The sequence below is a fragment of the Hippoglossus hippoglossus genome, chromosome 4, assembly GCF_009819705.1.
Source record: "Hippoglossus hippoglossus isolate fHipHip1 chromosome 4, fHipHip1.pri, whole genome shotgun sequence".
In the NCBI taxonomy this organism is placed as follows: domain Eukaryota; kingdom Metazoa; phylum Chordata; class Actinopteri; order Pleuronectiformes; family Pleuronectidae; genus Hippoglossus; species Hippoglossus hippoglossus.
The window spans coordinates 21,352,446-21,375,666 of NC_047154.1; the positions used below are offsets into that span (position 1 = coordinate 21,352,446).

At 40.4% G+C, this 23,221-nt stretch overlaps 1 protein-coding gene across 4 annotated transcripts in view; it reads right to left on the reverse strand.

Moving 5' to 3' along the window:
* Positions 1 to 23,221, reverse strand: part of lepr (leptin receptor) — a 42,957-nt gene that overhangs the window by 8,146 nt on the left and 11,590 nt on the right. The window contains exons 1-12 of one of the 4 annotated variants that reach the window (XM_034583109.1): positions 18,359 to 18,534; positions 13,924 to 13,981; positions 12,203 to 12,255; positions 10,554 to 10,772; positions 8,094 to 8,211; positions 7,134 to 7,324; positions 4,793 to 4,935; positions 3,371 to 3,512; positions 2,325 to 2,485; positions 2,133 to 2,232; positions 1,234 to 1,333; positions 116 to 342 (exon numbers count right to left, since the gene is read on the reverse strand). In XM_034583109.1, the coding sequence (XP_034439000.1) occupies positions 116 to 342; positions 1,234 to 1,333; positions 2,133 to 2,232; positions 2,325 to 2,485; positions 3,371 to 3,512; positions 4,793 to 4,935; positions 7,134 to 7,324; positions 8,094 to 8,211; positions 10,554 to 10,772; positions 12,203 to 12,255; positions 13,924 to 13,937 (1,468 nt within the window). In that variant the 5' untranslated portion in view covers positions 13,938 to 13,981; positions 18,359 to 18,534. Of the gene's footprint in view, positions 1 to 115; positions 343 to 1,233; positions 1,334 to 2,132; positions 2,233 to 2,324; positions 2,486 to 3,370; positions 3,513 to 4,792; positions 4,936 to 7,133; positions 7,325 to 8,093; positions 8,212 to 10,553; positions 10,776 to 12,202; positions 12,256 to 13,923; positions 13,982 to 18,358; positions 18,535 to 23,221 lie in introns of those variants that run through there. The other 3 variants (XM_034583107.1, XM_034583110.1, XM_034583108.1) reach the window with 3 other exon arrangements.

Genomic DNA, 23,221 nt, shown 5'->3' on the forward strand with positions numbered 1-23,221 from the left:
CTAATGTGCTTGGCAAAAGTATGAAAACTGCTCGAGAGCAAATACGAGTTTTATTTTGAAATCAGAGAAGACAAATCCTCATACATGAAACGGCTCTGAAACCACTCATCCTCACCGTGATCTATGGGCGACAGGTAGACGGGTTTGGACCTGATCGGGCCCAGCCGGGACGCCACCTCCAGCCACAGCTTGTAGCAGTTCATCCTCAGCGGCTGAATGGTGCAGCTTTTCTGATCGGATCTGACGTGCAGGCAAGCGGGTCCCATCTGGCCCACTTCCTGTCCCACTTCCTGTCCCGCTCGGTCCCTCTCCTCCATCACGTCGCACGGCAGGTCAGCCCACCTGGCGAGGAGGAAAAACAGAGAGCAACATTTTTGTTACGTTACATTTGGTCTTAAGCGGTTCATCGTCCTTCTGACAGATGCAATCTGATCTGTGAATCTGCTGATGCTCACTTAAAATAACTTATTGGATTATTACAATTAGTATATTACGATAAGATACGAAATTACATGATAATAAAAAGATACAATATGGTTACGAAACGATACGATATCAAAGTGATATGATAAGATGACAAATAATAAAAATAACGTAACGATACGATAAGAAACAGAGAAACAATATGATAATAACATAAGAAACTATATAAGATAATGACATAACTGTGTGATACAAAATAGTAATATCAATATTACAAAAAATAAACCAAATATATTCTCTGTATACAGTATGCAGTGATAAAATCATTGCATTTAAAAACAGATTTAGTGTTGCTGCCTGTGTGTTTCTTCAGAACTCATTGTTTCATTGTTGAAAAGCTTCAGAAACCTCGTCCTCCTCCTGTTTCCTGCACCATTGGACTTATTTTTAACAAAGCCACTGTGTTCCCGGGTCTCAGCAGCTAATTTGGTGACAACAAAAGCCTGCTGCTGTTGTTATTGTTACCTGAATGAAGCCAAAGACTATGAACATAAGACACAAGTCTTATACTTATGAGTCCTCATTGTTGTGATAAGGGCTTTGTTCAGTGTTTTTGAGGTCATGACTCACGATGACGGTGATTTAAAGCAGAGGAAACAAAGAAAACAAGTATTTCCAGTGTTTGACTGGAGAACATGTTGTTCCGTAACCTCTGGGTTTTACGTCTGAATTCAGAGTCTTGACTTCCGGTTTCATTCACACTGTAAAGATGTTCAAATACACTTTCATCTACTGTAAAAGTTTGCGTACCTGGATTGGAGTTTGGGCTCACTCCACTGTGTGTTCTCCCAGCTGCAGTCCATAGCATCGATGTCCCCGTTGGTTACACAGTTGATATCAATGGAAGCTCCTGAAACACACACATAAAAAAAATTTAAATAAACCCAAGGTAGCCTCTGCACTGGGTTTACTCCAGGTCACATTGTTGAGATGTCACACGTCAGCGCTCGGTTTCCTGTCTTTGTCCTCGGCAGCAGGAGGAAAGACACAAAATTAGAAATGATTTTCTGCGATCAACTTATCCCAGACGACTGTTGCTCAAATATTTCAAGAACCATTCAACTTAATGTTTTCAAACTTGGTATGTGTTTTATTAATTATTAAAGTCTGCTACTCGTCAGTGGTGATGGAACTTCTCAAAGCATTGCACCTACAGCCGGGTTCATCACTTTTTGGGGTCCCCTGGAAACGTTTCTGTTGTCGTTTTTCCTACAACGCTATTTGCACTGCGTTTCTGTATTTGCATGTGTTGTGACATTTTTTGCAGTGCTTGTGTCTTCAAATTGATGAAGTTGTTTTCTTAATCTGCAGGTGTTTTGTTCTATTTGTATGTGTTTTCTTAATTTGCAGCGCGCTGAGCTCTCTCGGCTCAGTGCACCATCATTGTAAGTGACAATCTCAACGACTGCGTGTTCACGATAACGGCAACGACGACGGATTCTCCAGTTCGGGGGGTTCTGCGTACTGACTGGAGCTTCATTGAACTTTGAATCAACAAGTGAGCAGCTCTTTGTGCAGCAGTGGTGGTGCAGCGTCAGGGTTCTGTGGCCTGTGACTGGTGATTTCTCATCCATTTCTGAAATATCTGACATTTATTTGTATTTTTTCATGTCTGAGCAGAATATGCAGTTTGATGCAGCACAGCTCACCCTGCACATAGATCTGGCTGTAAGGGCTGGTCCACTTCTCGGTGCACTGCAGCAGGTCGTACATCCGAGCCTCTGAAGGACGCACTGTGATCCGGCTGACCTGGTTTTGGGTTAAAGGAAAAGTCAGACCTCTTGCATTAACGTATTTACCTGGACTGTACTCTTCTAAAAGGAGAGTCTCTTATTTCTCACCCTTTGGTTGACTGGGTGGTACTGGCTGCGATGAAGCGGCTCATGGAGGTTAAGAACCCATATGGCCGTGCTGGCGTTGACGCTGTGGTTGTTGAACACACAATAGACCGTCACGTCCTCCCCCGCGTGGATCATGACTTTCTCAGGGATGTAGCTCACAGCTGCGCGCGCAAAGAAAAGTGTCACAACAAACGTCATCACAGTTTCTTTCATGATTAATGCTTCTATATATTTCTTTTCACAAAAATACACTTTGTACTACTTCTTTCTTGTAGCAAATTACAAAACTCAATGAAGGCCGAAAGGGAATGAACAAGACTAAAACAAAGACCATTCATCAACAAACTGAAAAAAATCTTTTCATTCGCCCACAATATCAAAATGGATTTTTACAAAAGAAAAAGGAGTTTAGAGGAAGTTTTTTGTTGTTCTGAGTCTGAAACGAGTGTGAGGGTGTGAGCTCTTCCTCAACCACCTCTTCAGTGCACAATCCATGTGCACTGAATCATCAGCAGAGCAGGTGAAGAACTCAACAAAAGAGAACTTTTAAATAAAGGGTTTCCTGTCTCACCGTTGTTCAAAACTTTGTACATAAAAAGCAAAAAATGCGAATCTCTGGATGTCACTAGAGATAACATAAGGGGATCAACAAACTCATTGAAGTTCAGGCTCTCGGGGAAATTCCTGGACAAAATTGAATGAGGATCTATCTAAAGTGTTGAGAAATTCATGGATCAAGCAGCATTGCCGAATTTAAATCCACGCAAGACTCAAAATGTTGTTTCTTTACCAGTTTTTTTTTCTGCATAGTTTTGTAAAGCCTTAAAGAATCTCTTGAGCCCCAAACCCTGCGGTGAGAGCTACGGCTCTGCAGGGATTTCCAAACAATTCCTCAAAAGCTTAGTGAACAATGTCGGTTGAACTGAGTCACACATTCACAGTGCAGAGGAGGAAAAACCTCTCGGCTGTAAAAACCTTGCAGCTGTCCTAAAGAATCCACTCTTTTGTATCAGTATATCTGTCTGTGTTTTAGTTGTGGTTCTTACTGTGAAGGTAGATGTGGTGACTTTCACTCCAGTCGCTCCACAGCGGCGGCTCGTCCGGGCCGGAGCAGCGAGCCTGGAGGGTGTAGTTCAGGTTTGGCTTCAGATCCAGAGACAGTCTGGGCTCTGCAGGGACTGAAACCACCTGCAGACAGAGGGGGGGGGGTGGGGAGAAGCAAACATTGAGTCAAAGATAGGGTGAGTTTTTCAGAGAGCGCACGACTGAATAAGCATAAATTATACTCAGTTAAAGCCCTTTTATAGAAGTGTCAAATAACAAACCCGCCTCTGTTTGCAGACAATTTATCAGTTTATATTTGACTAAAAGTTAATAAATGCATTTAAGGGATTCTTAAGCCGTTACTTAAAGGAATAAAAACCAAGATGTATCAAAAGGACTTTAAAGGAAACTAATTTGAGGAACACGTGTGAACGAAAGTTGAGTGTTATTGGCCAATGAGGAAATGTACTGCTGAACACTAAGTGAACTGTTGAATGCTGGGTGTGCACTCTGAGGCTATTAGAACTGACTGAGCAAGTCGCACTGAGTAAACAACTGCGTCAGTGGAAATGTGCGCTGGATGAAAGCAGCAGCAAATATAGACTGAATGAAGTAATGTGATTTTCAGTGGAAAAAACTGTGTAGCACTGTTTCTAAAAAAAACTTGACGATATGTCTACGTTTCTTTATTGCAGTGGTGCAGAGGTCGGCACTGTCGCCTCACGATATGAGGATGTGTTTGCTTCTACGTGATTGCTTGTCAGTTCTTCCGTGCGCTGGCGACCTGTGCAGGGGGAACCCCGCCTCTTGGCCAACGTCAGCGGCGACTGGTGGAATTTCTCGTTGTCTGATGCATGGAACTAAACTGTCAGCTAATCTCACCTGATATCCATCCGGCCAATTCATCACTTTTAGCATTTGAAGGGTAATGTGCACCTGACGTTAAGACTTTCTTTGCAATCTACAGTTAAACGCGATAATTCCTGCATAGAGCTAAATGAAAATGTGAAGCTCCTCGTGATGGCTTCTGAGTTTTTGATAGAAAGTGACATTTTAGCTTTAGCACAGCGCCTAAAGATTACATTACTGCAACTGGGTCGCGTGACGCTTACAAGGAGAAAAGACAACTTGATCATAGTATTATAATAATCTTTTATTCTCAGCAAATAAGGAATTATTTGTTTGATTACATTATATAAATTTGATGAGTAAAAAGAATAATTCCTTCCTGAAATATAAGGGTTTTCTGCATTTTCTCCATCATGTCCACAAATTTAAGATCTTTGATTTAAAGAGACACATTTTTCACCTTTTTTATAGATCAAGATAATCTGCAGGTTAACTGATCTAATGATGATGAAAATAATGAGTATAGACAACCTGACATCCCTCATGTATGCAGTGTAGAACAGGTGAGTGTTTACCTGCCAGGCTGGGTGAGTGCTGTTGAAGGCATGTCGGACCTCGTATCTCAGCGGACCAGAGTCTGAGGGGTCGTCCCAGAGTAAAATCAGTTCTGCCTCTATGGTCTGAACGTGCGACAGGTTGACCGGAGGACTCGGTTTCACTGCAGAAGAAGAACACGCACAAACTGAACTGTATGTTCCACAACACAATCAATAATCAGCTGAACGACTTGCAGTCATAACGTTACTTTGATCCTGCTGTAAGAGCAGTGTGCATTTTCAAAAGGTCACTAAATCCTGTGCATTATCACAATAAGTGTAAATGAAATTAAAGGGATTGTAATTTCCAAGTAAAACATACATTTGTGTTGGGTTTCAATCCTTTCTACAGGTCCCACATCATTCTCATTAGTCACTGAACACCTCGGCTATTTCCTTTCTTATAGAGAAAACAGGAAATAACCCAACTTCACACCTAAATCTGTCATGTGGTGTTATTCTGCTCGTGTCTCCGGTGCAGAGTTAATGAAAAATAAAGACAACATATCAATTTCTTAGCACGCTTGGCATTAACGGCAAATACCCTTCACCTTTTGGTCTTTAAATATCCACAGGAGATATATGAAGCTCATGTAGGGGAATTCCATCGGGGACTTTTGAATAAAAAAAGCACTAATCTGAGCATCACAGGAAGCGAGCATTTTGGGTGGATTTGGTGTCAGTTTCATATTCACTGTCATTGGCTGATGTAAGATATGTGCAATAAGAAACAGGTCCCAGTTCAGCTGAGGTAATTGAGTCTTATGGAACCACAAAGACGTTGGCATATGAACGATTAGTCAACAGCGTGAGTAATAGCTCAACGTTTTTCTTTTCCAGACAGAAGATAATTTTCCTTCTGAAAGGATAATATATACTTTTTTGAATTAGGGTGATGCAACATTTGATTTACTTTCCACATATAACATTGAATTACAGCAGCAAAGTGAACAAAATATTAGATCCAGGAAACACATCGCTAATAGTCTGATTCTGCTCTGCCCTGACAGTTTAACCAAAGAGGACCAAACAAACATGGAAAGTCCATCTCTGTCACTGTGGAGACCTCACAGCTTAGACACACACACACACACACACACACACACACACACACACACACACACACACACACACACACACACACACGGCCCCGCAGCGTTTGGCTGTATTCCAGTCTTGTCTTCCAATCAGACCTGAATAAGACGTTTTCTTCTTATGTGTTTCATCACTTTGAAGCTTGACTTTGTTAAATATTTAAAATCTCTCCAGTTTCACACATGGCTGAGTTTCTTCTCAGCACATTAATGCCAGTAACTAAAAGACTTAAATGACGGGAACTTGAACTCGGGAGCTGTGATTCCACTTCAAACACTGCATCACATTCCAATAAGTGTGGTCACACCTCTACAATACCAGAATGTATATAAGCTGCCTTAATATTTCATATCTGCAGATTTCCCAGAGGCCTTTGGGAGAACTACCGTCCTTGAGAGGCCCAAACTTATTAAAGGTCTATAAGTTGTTGTTATGACTTAATGAAAAAAACCTGCAGGAACTGTATAACCCCAATCAGGCACTGCAGACTTCTTTATGACGTAATGCTGACACTTCATAATCACATTCATTTATACTATATGATGACAAATAACTGATTATTCTAAAAAAAAAAAAAAAGTTCATGCATTACTGCACTGTATGATGTAATAGTGACATCACGCTGACGTCATTCCTACCATGTGATCATATTAGATCCATAAAGGTCTATACGATGCAGGGATACCTGCATGACGTCATTTTCTAACCTCGTTCTGACTTCATCCTCCGTCCTTCATCATATGACATCATATGACGGGGAATATATATAATGCCTCTCAGATCAATATAAGCTTAGAGAGGCTCTCTAGCCTCCTAGTGTTTAGACTGTCGGGGTTATTAAATAATTAAAAATCCATAAGTGGAAAGCAAATCTCATTTCTCCATAAGTTAATGATTTACCAGCATAAAGTGACACCTGCCCTAACTCTGCAGATGCAATAGTTTAGGAAGGCAGATGACAGAGTTTTTATTTTACCCACTACAGAACAGGTATAACAACACAAACGTTTTTCAAGTCAAGTTAAATGAAAGAATCACATATTTTTCCTCATGGCTGCATTAAACTGAAAAGTCTGAAGTCCATAGGTAAAACTGACATGTTGCATCCTCCACAGTGGATTCTTCTCCTATGGTTTATGTTTAGAGGAACTATGAATCAAAATCGAAGGGAAAAATGTGTAACCAACTAAAAACAATAGACACAAACCATAAACCACTTTCGTACCAGGCCTGGCAGGAATCCTGAGTTGAACGGGCGGAGCTTCGGCGTTGGAGATGCCTACAGTTACCACGGCGATGAAGCTCGCCGTGGTGTCAAGAGCAACGGAACAAACTAGGGAATCCTCCGCTTCACAGACGACAGGATTATCAGACGTAGTTTGTCCATCGTTCACCAGTGACTCATCTTTCTGGGACCTGGAAACACAGTGTAGGAAAATATAACAACTTTAAATTAAAAACCTTTAATGGAAACTACATTTGACTGAATGTCCAAAAACGTAGCAAATATGTGGAGACATGATATCATATATTGTTCTTTTCAGTATCTTGGAGGATTATGAAAAATATCGTTAATATCTACTCAACATAAGACCAATTAAAACAGACGCCTGCCAAGTTCATCCACTTTTTCTGAGCGATATTTGATTAACTACAGACTTTTTCACCATTTTCCACTTTCCTTTGTAGGTTTGAATGTTCCTTCAAATAATTCTTAGGTTTTAAAGTTGACAAAACCATCTTACCTCATAATGAAGCTACTGTTTTTTTTATAATATTGCTTTACTTTTAGTAGTATGTAGGAGAAGTCATTTAAGTGCTCAGAAAAATAATGAAATTAGAAACTGCAACTTAATCCACGAATGTAGATTGTATTGAATGATCAAAACCTCCAGAACAGCTGAAAAATGGCCCGAGAGGTGAAACTGTTTTGTAATTTTGTATTTACTTTGATGCTGTAATATCTACACAATCCCTGGCACCTCTTATCCAGTGTGTGTTACAACAGTGTCTCTTTAATCCAACGACAATAAAGATCTGGAGCCAGTGTGATATCACTCGGCTTATCAAAGTAAACACACATGCTGAGGCCCCCCCACTGAGCGCACACACACACACACACACACACACACACACACACACACACACGAATCAAACAATAAGAGCAGCACAGTTTGATACTCACAACAGACGCTGGAAGCTGACGGCCATGAGACCTGCGTCCTCAGATGTTTGAGACTTCAGATCACAGGTCAGTGTTTCCCAGTTCACATCGATCCTGCACATTACGTCCAAACAGGGGCCTGATGAAAAATTTGATTTCCATGTTAGTGGCAGCGTCGGTGTTATTCCCCCACATGTCGTCCACCTGTTGAGAGGGACCCCCCCCCCCCCCCCCTGATGGAGGCTTCTGAGAAAGAGGCTCGCCTTAGTATTCCATGCTCAGGCGTGCTACTGCTTTAATATTATCAATGCAAGACAACATACAGTAACAAGGCTCCTCCAGCTGAGCAGGTTTAGTCATGAGAGGGAAAGTGATGTTGAAGCTCTAAGAATTCATTGTTGAAGATCATTCATAATTTGATTCTTAATTTAGAAGCTAGAAGCTCTAGCTCTTGTGTTAAAGGTGCAGTGTAAGTGGTGCAGGTGGGAGATAAAGGACAAATCTTGTGATCACCAGAGACGTTTATCTGCAGGGGAGCATGAATGTTTTAATGAAGCATAGATGTCTGATCTGAACAGATGTATCTCTATAATGACAGCATGTTGTGCTAATGCATTTTGTCGTTATAATGGCATTTAAGCTTTTGGTTTGTTGTGTGACCGTATTACCCAAGGAAAGGATGCGGCAAGAGAAAAAGGCAAATGACACAAACCAATTCACAAGTTCAATTTAAAAACATGGATTAAATCTTCCTGTAAACCAGGCACTAAGTAAAAATTTCTGAAACTGTTTGATCAAAGTTCACAATATTTCTATAAATGTTTAATTTATCAGCTGTAAGAAGAAATATTCCAAAAGGCTTCATGGTTAATATAGGCCCACTGTGGTATGACCCTGCTAATATTCATGAGATACTTCAATCTTGACTGAAGTGTCGGACCAACAGACCGACATTTAAAAAAGTGAAACTTTGTTTGCTTTAAAGACAACTTGCCTCAGTACTGACTCATAAGTGATAAGAAGTCAAGAAAACCTGGAAAACCCAGAGTAACATCTTCCACATGAGCTCTGTTTAACAAATGAATTTAATACTAATACATTTTATATTGTCCTTGGCCCTGCAGGGCGAGACTGAGTCTGACTAACATGCAAGTAAAGAAGAAAAATACTCTTTGAAACTCTAATCACACCCTGTGGACCTTTAGTGTGTGTGTGTGTGTGTGTGTGACATCGAGCTGAGTCACCTCTTGACTGTCGAACATAAAGTAATCGAGACGCACGCCCTTAGCGTCTCTGTTTAATTACCACTGCATCGACGAGGCTCTGCCACCATTGACTTGGATGCGTCACAGATCGATGCAAACACACAAATCTTCCTCATCCCTCCGATGCCTCATTGTCACCAAATTGAACAAACTGAAAGAACACAACAAATATGTCTGATCACATTATTTCTTAAGGAATAAATGAAATTGGTGAAAGTCCTGGTTCTGCCCCTTTCCTTGTGATGACCGATAAAAAAAAGGAGCAGCGACACCTCATGAACCAGATTGTGTGACGTGATCACAGCACAGGACCCACGTCCTCGCCCACCTTGACAGGAGGGACGCTGGATAGAAATCCACTAAAGTGTAATGAGCCAGTCAGGCTGATCTTTGGGGACATCTCTGTCAGTGACGAGCGACGCAGCCGAGGCGAAAACACGAGGCTGTGTCACACTAACAGCCGCTGTTTGTTCTGATGAGCAAGAGCCACATCAAACCTGCCTGCTGCTACGTGGGTGCACAAGTGTATCGCTTCCACGTGTGTGGAAAACAAACACAGGGTGTTGCCTCATGCAGAGATCAACGTCTGTCCTGTGTGGTTTGACTCAAGCCGAACAGGGAATGGCACAAAACTATCAGCGTCGCGTGACAAAACACGGCTCGATAGCATCACTAGAGAACGCCATGCGATATCTTTAAAATTGTAGAAAACAACACTTCACTCAGAAATATCAGTCCCCTAAATATGGCTCCGTCTCATACTTTGTTAAATGACTCAGAGGCTTTGACATGGTCTCAGTTTTACATATCACTCACCCCAATCACGCTCAGAGAGGAAGCTGCAGTGTTATGCAATTGTTAGTTTCCTTCCTCAGCTCGTGAGTTAAACAAAAAAAAAAAAAAACGAAACCGCAGGGCTGAAAAATATATGTTGGATATGTGTAAGAGTATAATAACCCCCATGTAGCACCTGAACAAGTCCTTTTGTTAGTGTTGCATATTAAACTGCAGGAATTGTACCCGTGAAAAGAACAGAGAAGATGAGCAGTTGCACAACCTGCCTTGTAACGTCTGCTACTGATCAACTCATGTTAAATAACTATATCGTATGCAAGAAATCCTTCATCAACCTGGACAAGAAAGACTGACAAACCTTGATCAAGATCTAAATGTTTGTTTAAGAACACTGACAGGTAAGATGATCATTTTTTCGTACCAGTGTTGACTGAACTCTTGAGGTCCGAGGCCTCACGAGGAGTCTCGGCTGTCAAGCTGCTGAAGCTGCAGCGGGGATCGTGCGGGAGCTTTGACTCAGAGCGGTTTGTCTCCGGTACATTCACGTGGGTTGTATGCGAGTCACAGCACAGCTCATCGTGCCACGGGAGGTCCAGGGCCTGGACAGGGGCTCCGTCCTCGGGCTTCAAACACAGAACACCTGCTACAGAGAAACAAACAAGTTAACTCCTGTCTGACACAGTGGGAAGGAAAAATAAAACTCGTAAAGAAGTTTTATTTTGAAGGTTGTGTCTGCATCGTGCAAGCCACAAGACAGTATGATGAATATCTTGCAATGTTTTCTATAAATATCAATTTTCTTACATTTGTATTAAAATCATTAAAGCTTGAGTCTGAGTTTCAACTTTTTGCAAATATACATATTGTACATTTGTCTTAAGGTTATAATATTAAAATTGAGCTAATGTAATAAAGGTATAAAATAAGAGTATATATAAAAATGCACGCATAAGAACGTACTGAAAATACGATTTCATTTTTCGAAAAACAAATGTGTATTGATTTGTTTAACGTGAAATGAAATAGATCAAATGTATTTCCAGTTATTGGCACATTTCTCTTATTTTTAATCACAAATCAAGCATAACTCCTTTATTCATATCCATCATTTATTTATATATATTTAATTCAATAACCAAATGGCAGAATTGGCAGGATAAAGTCTAAGGTTAGGTTGAAGCTCACTCTGGGTGTGAGAGCTCTGTCCTCCTCCAGAGATTTTCCCCTGCAAAACTTTATTTTTCTTTAATAAAACAACAAAGGCAAGAAAGACCGTTTCATCTGCTCATTAAATTCACTTCTGAAAGAATGTCCACCTCAGGGGTTATTTTTATTCATAGTTTGTTTCTGTACTTTTAGTTTTCAGTGAACTAGGAGTCATTGTTTGTTGTAAGTAGCTGTGTCTGTGAAAATCAGTTTTTAAAAAGCCACAAGGAGAGAACAAAGACCTTGTTAGTGAACACCTGACAGGTTACACAGGTTATAGATCTCAGGACACGCAGGTGAAAGTTATGGTCAAACAACCTGCTCTGTCAGTGGACATCAATTTGGCAGCTGAAACGAAAGGAGCCAAGATATTTTCTGGAACTGACAATTATTTACAAAAAACTGTTTTGAGTGATTGGGCAAGGTTTATCAATCAATTTAAAGTTTTTGAGAAGTACTTTTTGAAACATCTGTTATAATTTACTCATAGGTATGTTTTGGTAAATCCCTTTGGTTACAGAACTTAAAGTAGAAAAAAATTTTTTTACTCTTTGTGAAAACCATCCTTTTAGTTTGTAGGATTTTCAGGAACTAAGCCACAATATACAAGATTGCATTGTGCGTATTAAAAAATACACATTCTAAATGTTTAAAGAAAACTTAAGTGATCCAAAAATGGAACCCTGAGGAACTCCTTCACAGAAACACACAGGATTTACTTGCGTGACTGACAGTGACACTGAACTTTTCATTGGTTTCCTACAGATTTCTTTTTTTATTCATCAGTTGCCGTAGAGATGTTCATTTCAAAGCACATGCAACAAGCTGACAGTTCACATCTGATGCTTTGGACATGGGACTCACCAGGGGACACCAGGATATTCTGCATCAGGACAGTCAACACTACAGACCGAAACCTGCAGAGAGACAGAGGGAAGAATGGATAGAGAGAAAGAGAAACAGGAGGGAGGTGAAGAAATAGTTAGAAAATGTACAAAAAACCCAAAGCTTAGTGCTATAGATAGATAGATAGAGTGTCAATGTTTAGTTAAATTCAATCAAGTGTATAACAATGCTCTATAAACGTAATGCACATGTAGGCCTCAAGAATATGTTTATGAATAATATTAAACGTTTCTAAATCCTGCTAGTTCAGGTTAATCATGTGTGACGAGGTCAGTTTAAATTGTTCTTATATCATTTGGGTGTTTTTTCTTTATATCTTGGTTGTTATTTTAAACATTTTTTTTATACCTTTTTGAAATCACACATGATTCCTTGGAATTACAACAGTCTCTCCTCAACGGTGTAAAGGAATGTCGAGTGATTTCTCAATCGGAAGTGACAAACATGGCAGTTGGAGGATTGCACTTGAATGCCACTGTGAGAAGCCTTGTGCCAGAGACAAGGGAACAGTGACAATGACAGAGCAGAGTGGAAGAACTGGTGGACCAGCTTCTCTGCGCATGTAATGACGCATCACACAAGACCTGGGTCAGCAGTTCTCATCAATGGCTTTTCAGCGCTCCAGTGCCAGCAGGTTTATTGTCTGCTGATATTCAGGCTTGCTCATCGTGAATCAATGGATCCCAGTCATGGGAAATTGTCTCAACACCAGATGCTAAACTAGATGTTCATTTCACTATCAATTGCATTAAAGTGGATATTTTTGTTAATTTATATATAAGACATAAGACATATGACTTAAGCTACTTATTCCGACTTCTTCGCCCATGTTCACTCAGTGTTAATCGCATGTTTGAATACAATGTGAATGTTGTGAAGTCATATGATGATTAATATTGTTTCAAATTTGCTGAACTACTACACAATCTTTTTGTATACACGCAAGCAATTGCATTAATGCCCCATGTGATAGAGAGTCACTGTACTAGTGTAGGTTGTAGTGTATATATAGATTATAGACAAATTGCTACATGTACTGTATATATGAAGATACCATTGAAACAGTAGATTTCTAAAAAATGTTTACTATTTACCAAATTTAAGCCCAGTATTACAACCATATATTATATACAACCAATTTCTACACAAACAGATTGCAGCCACGACAGAAAAAGAAAAAAGATAATTTTCATGCTGTAACGTAAACGTGTTTTTTGCATTATAAGAAGATATTTTCACGAAAAATAACATGTTATTTTCATGTTATTATGACACACAACCTTATGATATAACACAGTATTTCACATAACAACAACACTTTTTTCACTATAGCACGATGAATTCCTCTCTAATATGAAACTCATGTTTGAAAGAAGAAACATGTGCTGAGAAAAGAAACTAATAAAAAAGGCTCGGTTACACAATCTGATTCAACCTCTTGCCCGGGTTGAGACGTGTTGAGATTCTTCTGTTGTTAGGGGCAGTGTCCAAAAATATCTCGTAACGTGAAAAACATCTTCTTACAACACTAAACCTTTCCCCTACATGATACTGGTCTGCTCTTTCTTTTTCTGCTGTTTTCAGAATGAAGACTTCATCTGTAGAAAGTGGGAAACTCCCATCGTGATCAAACCAAACACAACAACAGATGAGTCTTTACCCAATAGTGTAACACTCACATTGTGGAGGTCATAGTGTCAGCATGGCCTGGCTGGGCTCTGGCTGGGGTGAATCTCACTGAGGAGAAAGACAGAGAAGAGAGGTTAAGGTGCTAATACGTTAGGATTTGTAAAAGTGCTGCAAGCAAACCAGTCCTCATTTCAACACGACTGCAGACCTGTGTCCTGATGGGAATAAACGAGAGGAACATGATGTAACTTAGGAAAGAAGAACCGGACTGAATGCAAGAGTGATTTTTTTGGAGCGGTGGCATTGGAAAAAGCAGCAGAGGGTTTCTGAGACACATCCAATTTAGGAGGCAGATCTCTCAGTGATAAGAGCACCTCCCGTTCCCCAGATACAACGCTCCACAGCTGCAGTTCATTCCTGAGGAAAACAGTTTACGCCCTGCGGCACAAGAAAGGAATAGAATGACTGCTTTCATTTCCTCTAGAGGTCACAACACCTGACAGAATCATTTCACAACCACACACAGGTCGCTAACAAGATGCTTCTGTATTAGCATGTTGTTGTTGTTTTTATGCCTCCGCTGCAGCGACAGTCAGTGGCCAGAGGCGTTTGTCCCGTTCTTGTGAGCACACTATCTCAAGAACACTTTGTCAACGCGATATCTCAGGAACACTTCCAGGGGATCTGTTCAAATTTGGTTCAAAACATTCACTCAGACCCTGGTTAAGATATCTCAACTCTGGCTTTAGGGAGTTTCTTTAAAACTTTGGCCAGTTGTCAATTGGACTCAAAGATTATTAGTTATTATTGAAAGACTAATTTAAATGTCAGTGGTCAAAGGTAAAAGTCAAGATGGCCTCATATTGTTGTGAACACAATATGTGAGAAAAGCAGTTGACCATGAGGGTCTAATAGTTTCTTTTCAAATATCCAATATTTCTGAATTTCACTGCCGTTCATAATGAAGCTCTCCTCTGCTCGTGTTGTTGCCGAGAGAGAGAAAAAACAAATGAATACTGTGACAACTCCCATTAATTCATTGATATGCAAAACCAGGACAAACACACGGGATGAAGTGAAAAACAGCAGCACGGGCGAACAGTTTGTTCAGTTCAGTGTGTGTGTGTGTTTAATAAGCCGATCATTTGCAAGCCCCATCTGTAAATGTGTAGTAAATCCTCTCAGTGTGTAGAAGAATCTATCAATGTGTGCAGTGTGTTTGTATGAGTGTGCGTCTTACATATAGGATCCACAGGAGATGGTGTCAGACTGGCACAGAGGTAAAGTAAACCAAAAACAACAGGGCACTTCACTAACTAAGTGTCCGATGGGAAGCAGCAGCAGCAGGACACAACAACACACTGGGCAGCATCTCATGTATTTTTCCATGTTCTGCACAGTTTCAGCCAAACAAAGTGTGCTGACTTGACCTGAGTCTCCCCTGAGAGGAGTGATAAGCTGTCATGTAAGCGCTCTGTGGTGTGAGGGACAGATCTCAGTTTCCATATTAACAAGAATGGAAACTTTAACTTCTGGAATTTATAAACCGAAAACCCCTAAAACCTCCAACGTTCACACTTTCCCTTCCACGTTTTAATGTTAATATTTAAATGTTCTGAGGTTTGTTGTGCTTTTACGGTGAAACATTACCACAAATGAAACACAGAGACCTCATTTGATTCCTCTGGATTTCTGTTTTCTTTTATTACCTAACATACTTGGATCCTATTTATGACGTGAATTATTTGTACAAGTGAACAAGTTTAGCTTCTGTTTAAATAAAAGATCAAGAGAAAACACTGAAGGCAAAATATTTCAATATTAGCCTGAGGTTGTGATTAAAGGTTTAGCTCCACCTTCATTTGCATGTGAGACAGAGACACAGCCTCCACCCTGCTTCACTAAAGACTATATGGATAAAATCTCCCATCACACTGCATGTGAATTAATATCACGTCAACACACGTCAGCATCAACATATATTGTTGGATAAATCCTGTTCTGAAAAATCTATTTAAAATCTGTTCATGCATAAATTAATCAGCGAGGAAGATCAATCTGAGGCTGATCCATGAAACTAATACGTGAAAAATCAAGCACATTAACATCCAGTGATGCCAAACAGTCAACAGCAGCAACGCACCAATTTGAAACGCCGCCAACAAAGGTTTCATGGAAACAGAGATATTAATAACATCACAGTATAAACAGTCTCACATATGCGAGCCCATTTCTGCCAGGGACATAAAAAAATGAATGATGAAAGCTAAATTCAATTCAAATAATGAGATCAAAAAGTCAAAATTATGAGAGAAAGATACAAATCGTGAGATAATGAATTACAATTATGAGATAGTCAATATTTAGACATACCAACACATTTCTTTGAGATACTAAGTTGTTCTTTTGAGAGATGAAGTCATTATTTTTGAATTTCTAAGCCATTATTTTGAGATACTACAGTTATTATCTTAAGATCAAACCTCATTATTGTGAGATACCAACTCATTATTTTGTGATAATAAATGATTACTTTGAGTCAGTGAGTCATTATTTTACGATAAAGTCGCTATTGAGATGGCAAGTTACTGTTTTGATTAAATGAATCATAATCATGTTCAGGATTATTTGTGTGTTTTAATCACACAACTGATATCATGCCTTGTGGTAAACTGTAGATCACAGTATTATTCAGCATGACCACAGAACTCCTTTCACATCAGGCTGCTCGTGTGTTTATCCCCAGATGGTTCTAAGTGTTATCATCTGTATGAGCTCTACAGATGCACTGATTGGCTGGAGGATCCGTCGGCTGATGAAACAGTTTAGATAATTGATAATTGATTGATAATTTTAAGAAGAGAATTCGCTGCTGGTCTTTGTCGAGTAGGTGAATATCTTTGGGTTTGATATCACGTGGGCTTCAGGCAGTTGTGATGGTCACGTTACATCATCTTCACATGTTCGTTTAGACACGATAGTTCATTATTTCTTGAGAAAATAAGCAACTTCACCAGGACTCGTCCTCTTTCATACAGTAGGTGCACGTGTGAATACGGCTCAGCACCAGTTCATTCGTCTGAACTGTCCTGAGTTGACCGACTGGATGTTCTGAGTCGAACTGCGATGTGAGACCTAACACCGACACGTGGAAACAACAGAGTTGTGCAGGGTTGAATGAACTGAAAAAAAGGGTCAAGAGGACGATGTCCAAACTCACAACATCGTATAAGTGGATCTCGGCCAAAATGGGTCCAAAAGGTCACATTGTTTAACTTTGGGACACGCAACAGAAGCCACACAGGGGATAACATGCAGCTGCAGGAGCCGTTATCCCAGAGTTTATAATAGTATCTTACAATGTTTTCTGGTTGTATAAAACTAGAATGAGATGCTAAAACATTGATTCTCACTGTATCCGAGCTGCAAACAGGGAAACTCAGGGAGAACTATGCAACTCGTGACTCATGTAAGGATCAGTAGTGTTTCTGAATTCAGCCCCTTGGAGCTTCTGTTCTCTCTTGTCTTCTTCGGAAAACATTAGGCTGAATCAAGACGAGACTATTTCCCCCCCCCTCCCTCTCTCCTCTGAGGACTCCACCTCGCCAACTATTCATCCAGGTCTGACTCACTCCCTGTCAGCCCAGAGCCTGCCACTGTGCACTGAGACTAGCTGGGGCTTGTTTGCCCCCCCCTTCATCATCATCATCATCTTCATCATCATCATCAACCACAGCAGTAGGCGCGGCAGCAACAACACATTTCTGACAACTTTTACTCTTTGGATCTTTAGCATTAATGCCACACGTGTTGATAAGTTGTTATTTAAGGTGACTTTTCAATTCATGGCAACTTCCCCATAAGAGAAAATTACACATATCTTAATAATAACAATCATAAACTTATATAGCAAAATTAAAAAAAATTATAAATTGATGAGAAACTATAGGAAACAAATGAAGCAGCAAACACTTGGAGACAATTTAAATGATAAAGTGTCGGTTTAGTAATGTCCTCAAAAAAGTTATTTAAGGTCCTCTTCCTTTTTTGACATAGTGAAAGGTGCCTTAGTGAAAAGTTTAATAGTCATAATGATCATTAAACTATTAAAAACTATTAAAGAAGCAAACAATAGGAAGTAATTCAAATAATAAAAAGTGCAGGTTTAGTTGTATCATGAAACAAAACAGCACAGCAGATCTTAATAGAAGTGTTGGACATTGGAAAAGCACTTTTCAAAGGTAAACTCGTCCTCATCACAATAACAGATGTGATGGATGACAGATGAAGATGAGTGGACACATCTGGACAGTGGTGTGAAATGAGGTGAAATGTCAGAAGAACACAAAGAGGGAACACAGGTCGTGTCTCAGGCTGACAGATGTGTCTGAGACCTTCCACCTCTGGAAGACCGAGTGAGAACGGAGGCTGGGAAACAGACAGACCTCTGTGCTGGTCAGAGAATAAAGAGACTGGTTTTCTTACATCGCTCCAGATCGTCTCTGTGCAGGTCTTTTTTCTCCTTTTGCTCCAAGTCAGAGAGTTTAAATATCCTCAGTGAACATCTGTCCCAGGGTCCATGTGCGGGACTGAGGAGTTCCCACAGAAAACGGTTTTTACACACTCTCTCTCTCTCACTCTCACTCTCTCACTCACAGTGCTGCCGTCTCTCTGACGTAGAGCTGAGCCAGCCGAGCCTCCAGGCTAAAGACATGAGACTGGGGGGGGGGGGGGGGGGGGACGACAGATAGCGGGAGAGAGAGAGAGGAGAGAGGGGGGAGGAGGCTCTGACGGTGGGGGCCAGCCCACTGCGATGCGTTCAAGAACACCTCTGGAAATCCTACAATTTCTTAACAATCATTCGGTCAGGAGTAAATACAAACACAATGTAGTGGGGGGGGAGTAACTCAGTATATTTACTACTACTATTACAATATTTGAGTACCCAACTTTGAGCTAATCGAGTATTTCTAACACATGGTTATTCATCTTTGTGTTGCACTGCATTCACTATACAACCCTTTATTTATCATTCATCTCTTTGTTTATTAATTATTTAACTTTGCAGATTTGGAATCTCATATGTGCTTTAAATTATATTTTCAGCCTATAAAATATGATGCACTATTGCATTAGAATAGAAATATCGTGTATTTCCTCTACAACAGAAACAATGCAGCAGGTGGTGAATGGTTTTTTGAGTTGATCAAATCTTGCATTTCTTTTTATATATTTATCTGTTTGTTTATCAGTTTTACTTTGCCGACTTATTTTCTCATGTATTCCTTTTTATTTATGTTGTTCATTTATCGTTTTTTTTTGTATGTGTACTATACATATTTATCACATGGTGGGAAATCTCTTAACCATGTGTTTTACGTTTGAAACCTTCCATCCATCCATCTCCACTTTCTCTTGCAGGGTGTCACCGAGACAAATACAAGAAGGCAGGTATTACAACAGAGACCTTTGTCTGTTTGCTTCAGTTCTTGGAAACCCAACTCGTAGATAAAAGCGTTGCACGACGTCTTTATCCCGACACAAGGTCGAGAAACTCCCCCTCATGATTCAGGTCTCCAAAGCGGCACCGTTGCTGGAGAGCCAATCTGCAGCAGCACGTCTATTGTGGTTATTCAGATGATTTCCACTGAACTACTGATAAAAGATTCATAAATGGTCACAACAATTTGCGTGAGTGCGAGTTGCTCAAAGTTTAATGACATAAAACAAAGCGATGATTTTATCTAACTCCTCACCGGAGAGGTTTTGCTGTACAGCCTGATAATGGACACTAACAGAGAAACGTTGTCGACAGGAACCTTCACTTTCTTCAAACTCTGAATCAGTATTTGTTAAGTCACATTTTGGCAACGTGCTTTCCTACCACTGCACCACATCTGCTTATCAACCACTGCTTGTGATAACAAGTACACTGCTGGCAACATGACACATCTTCATGGTCCTCAACGTGTCCGTCTTCTTCTGTATTCCACTCCCTGTTTCTTGTGTAAGAGACTGTCTTCTAGAGAACCACAGAAACACAACTTACTACATCCTTGTGAAACAGGATCTTGTAGTTGTGACCAGCACAAACAGAGGAGCAAACACTGGAGTGGTGCAACCTCCTGCTGAAGTGCACCTTCCAACTTTCCTTTTTCAAAAATCAGCTCAAGAAAACTGTCTGTTTTTGGTCCGGGAAAATAGTCTGCACCAGATGTGGGTATCCTCGACCACGCCACTAATTCAACATGCTTTTCCAAATGCAAACAGACAGTCCACTGAATAATCTGTTATGCTCTGTGAGTATTTCTGCACAGATGTCTGCGCTGCACGGTGAATAGTGAATGATCTCGTTCTCCTGGGTGAATATTTATACATCTGAAAAACACCTCCCAACACTTTCAGTTTCCATGCTGCAGCAGTTATAAATACAAAGCAGTTTTTAATGCTGTTCTCCTGCTCAGTTTCAACACGTCCCTCCACTTCTGGTGTCTAAACCTTTAGGTTTCAGATGCTGAGCACAGAGCCAATCATTATTTAAGGAGGAGGAACACGGTCTGTGTCTCTGCAACACACGAGACGATAACTAGGACGATTGCTCACGTTAAACCAACCTAAACACGCTTATTCATTTTATCAACAAGACACAAATCATTACATTTACAAATGCTTGTTTAACACTTATCATTTTTACAGGTTGTTGTAGCTGTTTCCTCTCTCATCGATACAAGTTTCCTGATTATCCACATCAGCTCTGTCTGTCTGGGTTGGATTGTGGTGTCCACAAATGACCACATGTGTGACAAATAACAAGATAAGAAGGAATATAATCACAACAATGAATCCCTGGCTGCCTGACAGGCTAACGGCTGGTTGGTCTGTGGGTGTGAATCCTAATTAAGTTGAGGTGTCAATTTATAGAGGGCTTCTTATTTCACATAATGAGTTTTTGCCGTTGGATTGACACGTGTTCTCTGTCTATGCTGTTGTGTTACCTGTCCCTGTTTGTATCAATTAACTTTTTTTAATTTAATTTGCTGCCCATCTTAATCAGGACTCACTGGCAGAAGACATGTTGTATCTCACTGGGAACATCCTGTTTAATAAAGGATAAATAAATAAAATTGCTGGTTTGTCTGTAGGTGTGAATTCTTATTAAGCTGAGAAACTGTACAATCACACACATTTGATTCTTGGAATGTTATCGAACAATGGATACCTGCATGAAGGGTTTTCAAAGGGCACAGTGTGTGTGTGTGTGTGTGTGTGTGTGTGTGTGTGTGTGTGTGTGTGTGTGTGTGTGTGTGTGTGTGTGTGTGTGTGTGTGTGTGTGTGTGTGTGGTTTTGTATTCTGTATTCTTTATTTTGTGAAAACAACAATGTGCGGGTACATGAGAAAACCATCGCTGCTGGATGAATCACGAGTTAAATGTTTGTTTTAGGATCAATTCTAAAATGATGACTAAGCTTTAATTTGGTTACACAGTAAATCAACATGGAGTTCAGGTAGCTTGTCATAACAAATCCTCTCGTGTGTGTGTTTCATGTCATCGTTGGGACGCTACATGGTTAACCATCCCATACTCCGCAGCTTTAAACCATACTGAGTTCAATTGGATTAAGATAACTGGTGTACTTGAAACCTAAAACCCTTAAAACCTGGAGTGTGCAGGTTATTCACATTATTCTTGCATGGAAAAATAATGAGCTAGCTTTAAAAGTCATGGTTTCCAATTGTTGGGTTTAGTGGATGGGGATATTTCAAAGTCAAGGTTTAAAGCACCTCGATTTGATTGCGCACACTATTTCTATTCTATATTATATAATACGAGTACACTAACTTTTTATTTCCTGGTGGCTAGAAAACCTTGGATCATTAAGATTACTGTATTGCATGAGGACATTTGTTTCTGTTTTAGGCTCAAAGTCAGACGTATCCATCCCCATCCCTTTTACACGTAGGACAAAAAGAACCCTGCACACGATGCCTGACATGATTTACACCTTAACATTCATCCTCATTGGGAATTTAAAGTTTCCAATTTCCTTCTCGGGACAGTGACTAGAAATTATTAGATGCTCCAAATACCTCGAAGTCATTGGATTATCGCTGTGCAAAGAGAAATACGCTTCAAATTAAATTTCATCCAACATGTGGCTCTTTTTAGACTACGAGAGTGAACTGGAGTATCTGGAAGAAAACCCCGGCTCACAAACTTCCCTCGGACACAGCTGGCTGACACATGTGGCTCCAGGGCCCTGTGGCTTTGTGGCATCGGTGCTAATCCCAGAGTCAGTACACTGCTGCTTGGTTGGAATTAAAACCAGACTGTGGGTAAGTTATTTTTTTGGGTTATGTTGGTGGAACCCTCCAGAGAAATGATGTGACAAAGTGGCCTCACATGTGTCGTAGTGCAGGTTTTCAGCTCCTGCAGGCGCTATGAAACTTTATGACTTCAAAAGAACGCGTCATTGTGACATGCATAAATAAATCGCCCCGGCATAAAAGGGGGAGGACATTCATTTGCGAATGAATTTCCTTGATGTGCGTCATGATGGAGGCACATCCCTTCGGTTTTACAGCCCACTGATCTTTACAGATTAGAATTTCACTCATTATTATCTACCGCCTGGCATCGCTCTCCGTAAACTGCAGTGGGTGTCGAGGATCAGCTGCATCTAGACATTGTCTCCCCTGATTTATGCTTTATATTCTCGTTTCTTTAATTACGACTGCAGAGCTCCTTGTCAACCTGCCTGTTTGGAATGGGCTGTTTGCTCGGCCTGTGGTGAGGCTGGTTCTCTGTGAAACTGTAAAGGTGACCTGCGGTGATTCAGGCACAGCAAGTGAAGACCTGCTTCCACAGAACCCTGAAGCTGCTCCACCTGCACAAAGAGCCGTTCACCTGTTTGTTCAAAGTTCAGTGAAGCTCGACTCTGTACGTGCTGTTGTCAGGATTCACGATGTCACTTATGTTAATGAGTCATGGCCGCCGCTGCTACAGAGCGCTGGTCGCCTGTTAATCGGATTGACGGTATCACATTTCCGAATCGCACCAAATTGGACACCGCACCTCCTTGGGCCATTACAGATACATGTACCAAGTGTGAAGCCGATAAGATGAACAGTTCTCAGGACATTCGAGCCACATACAGACACGCGGACCAAGACTTCGGGAATTAGTAGATTTCAAAATTAGATGTACTGAAAATGTCCATTGTCTGATGATTGTCTTTCTTTTGGTTCATAAGAGATAAATGTCCAAGTTTCTAAATATTTTGGCTTTTTTTTTTTTGGGAATTGTTTTGTGTTAATTTGTGATTTTTCTTAATATCTTGACAACCACA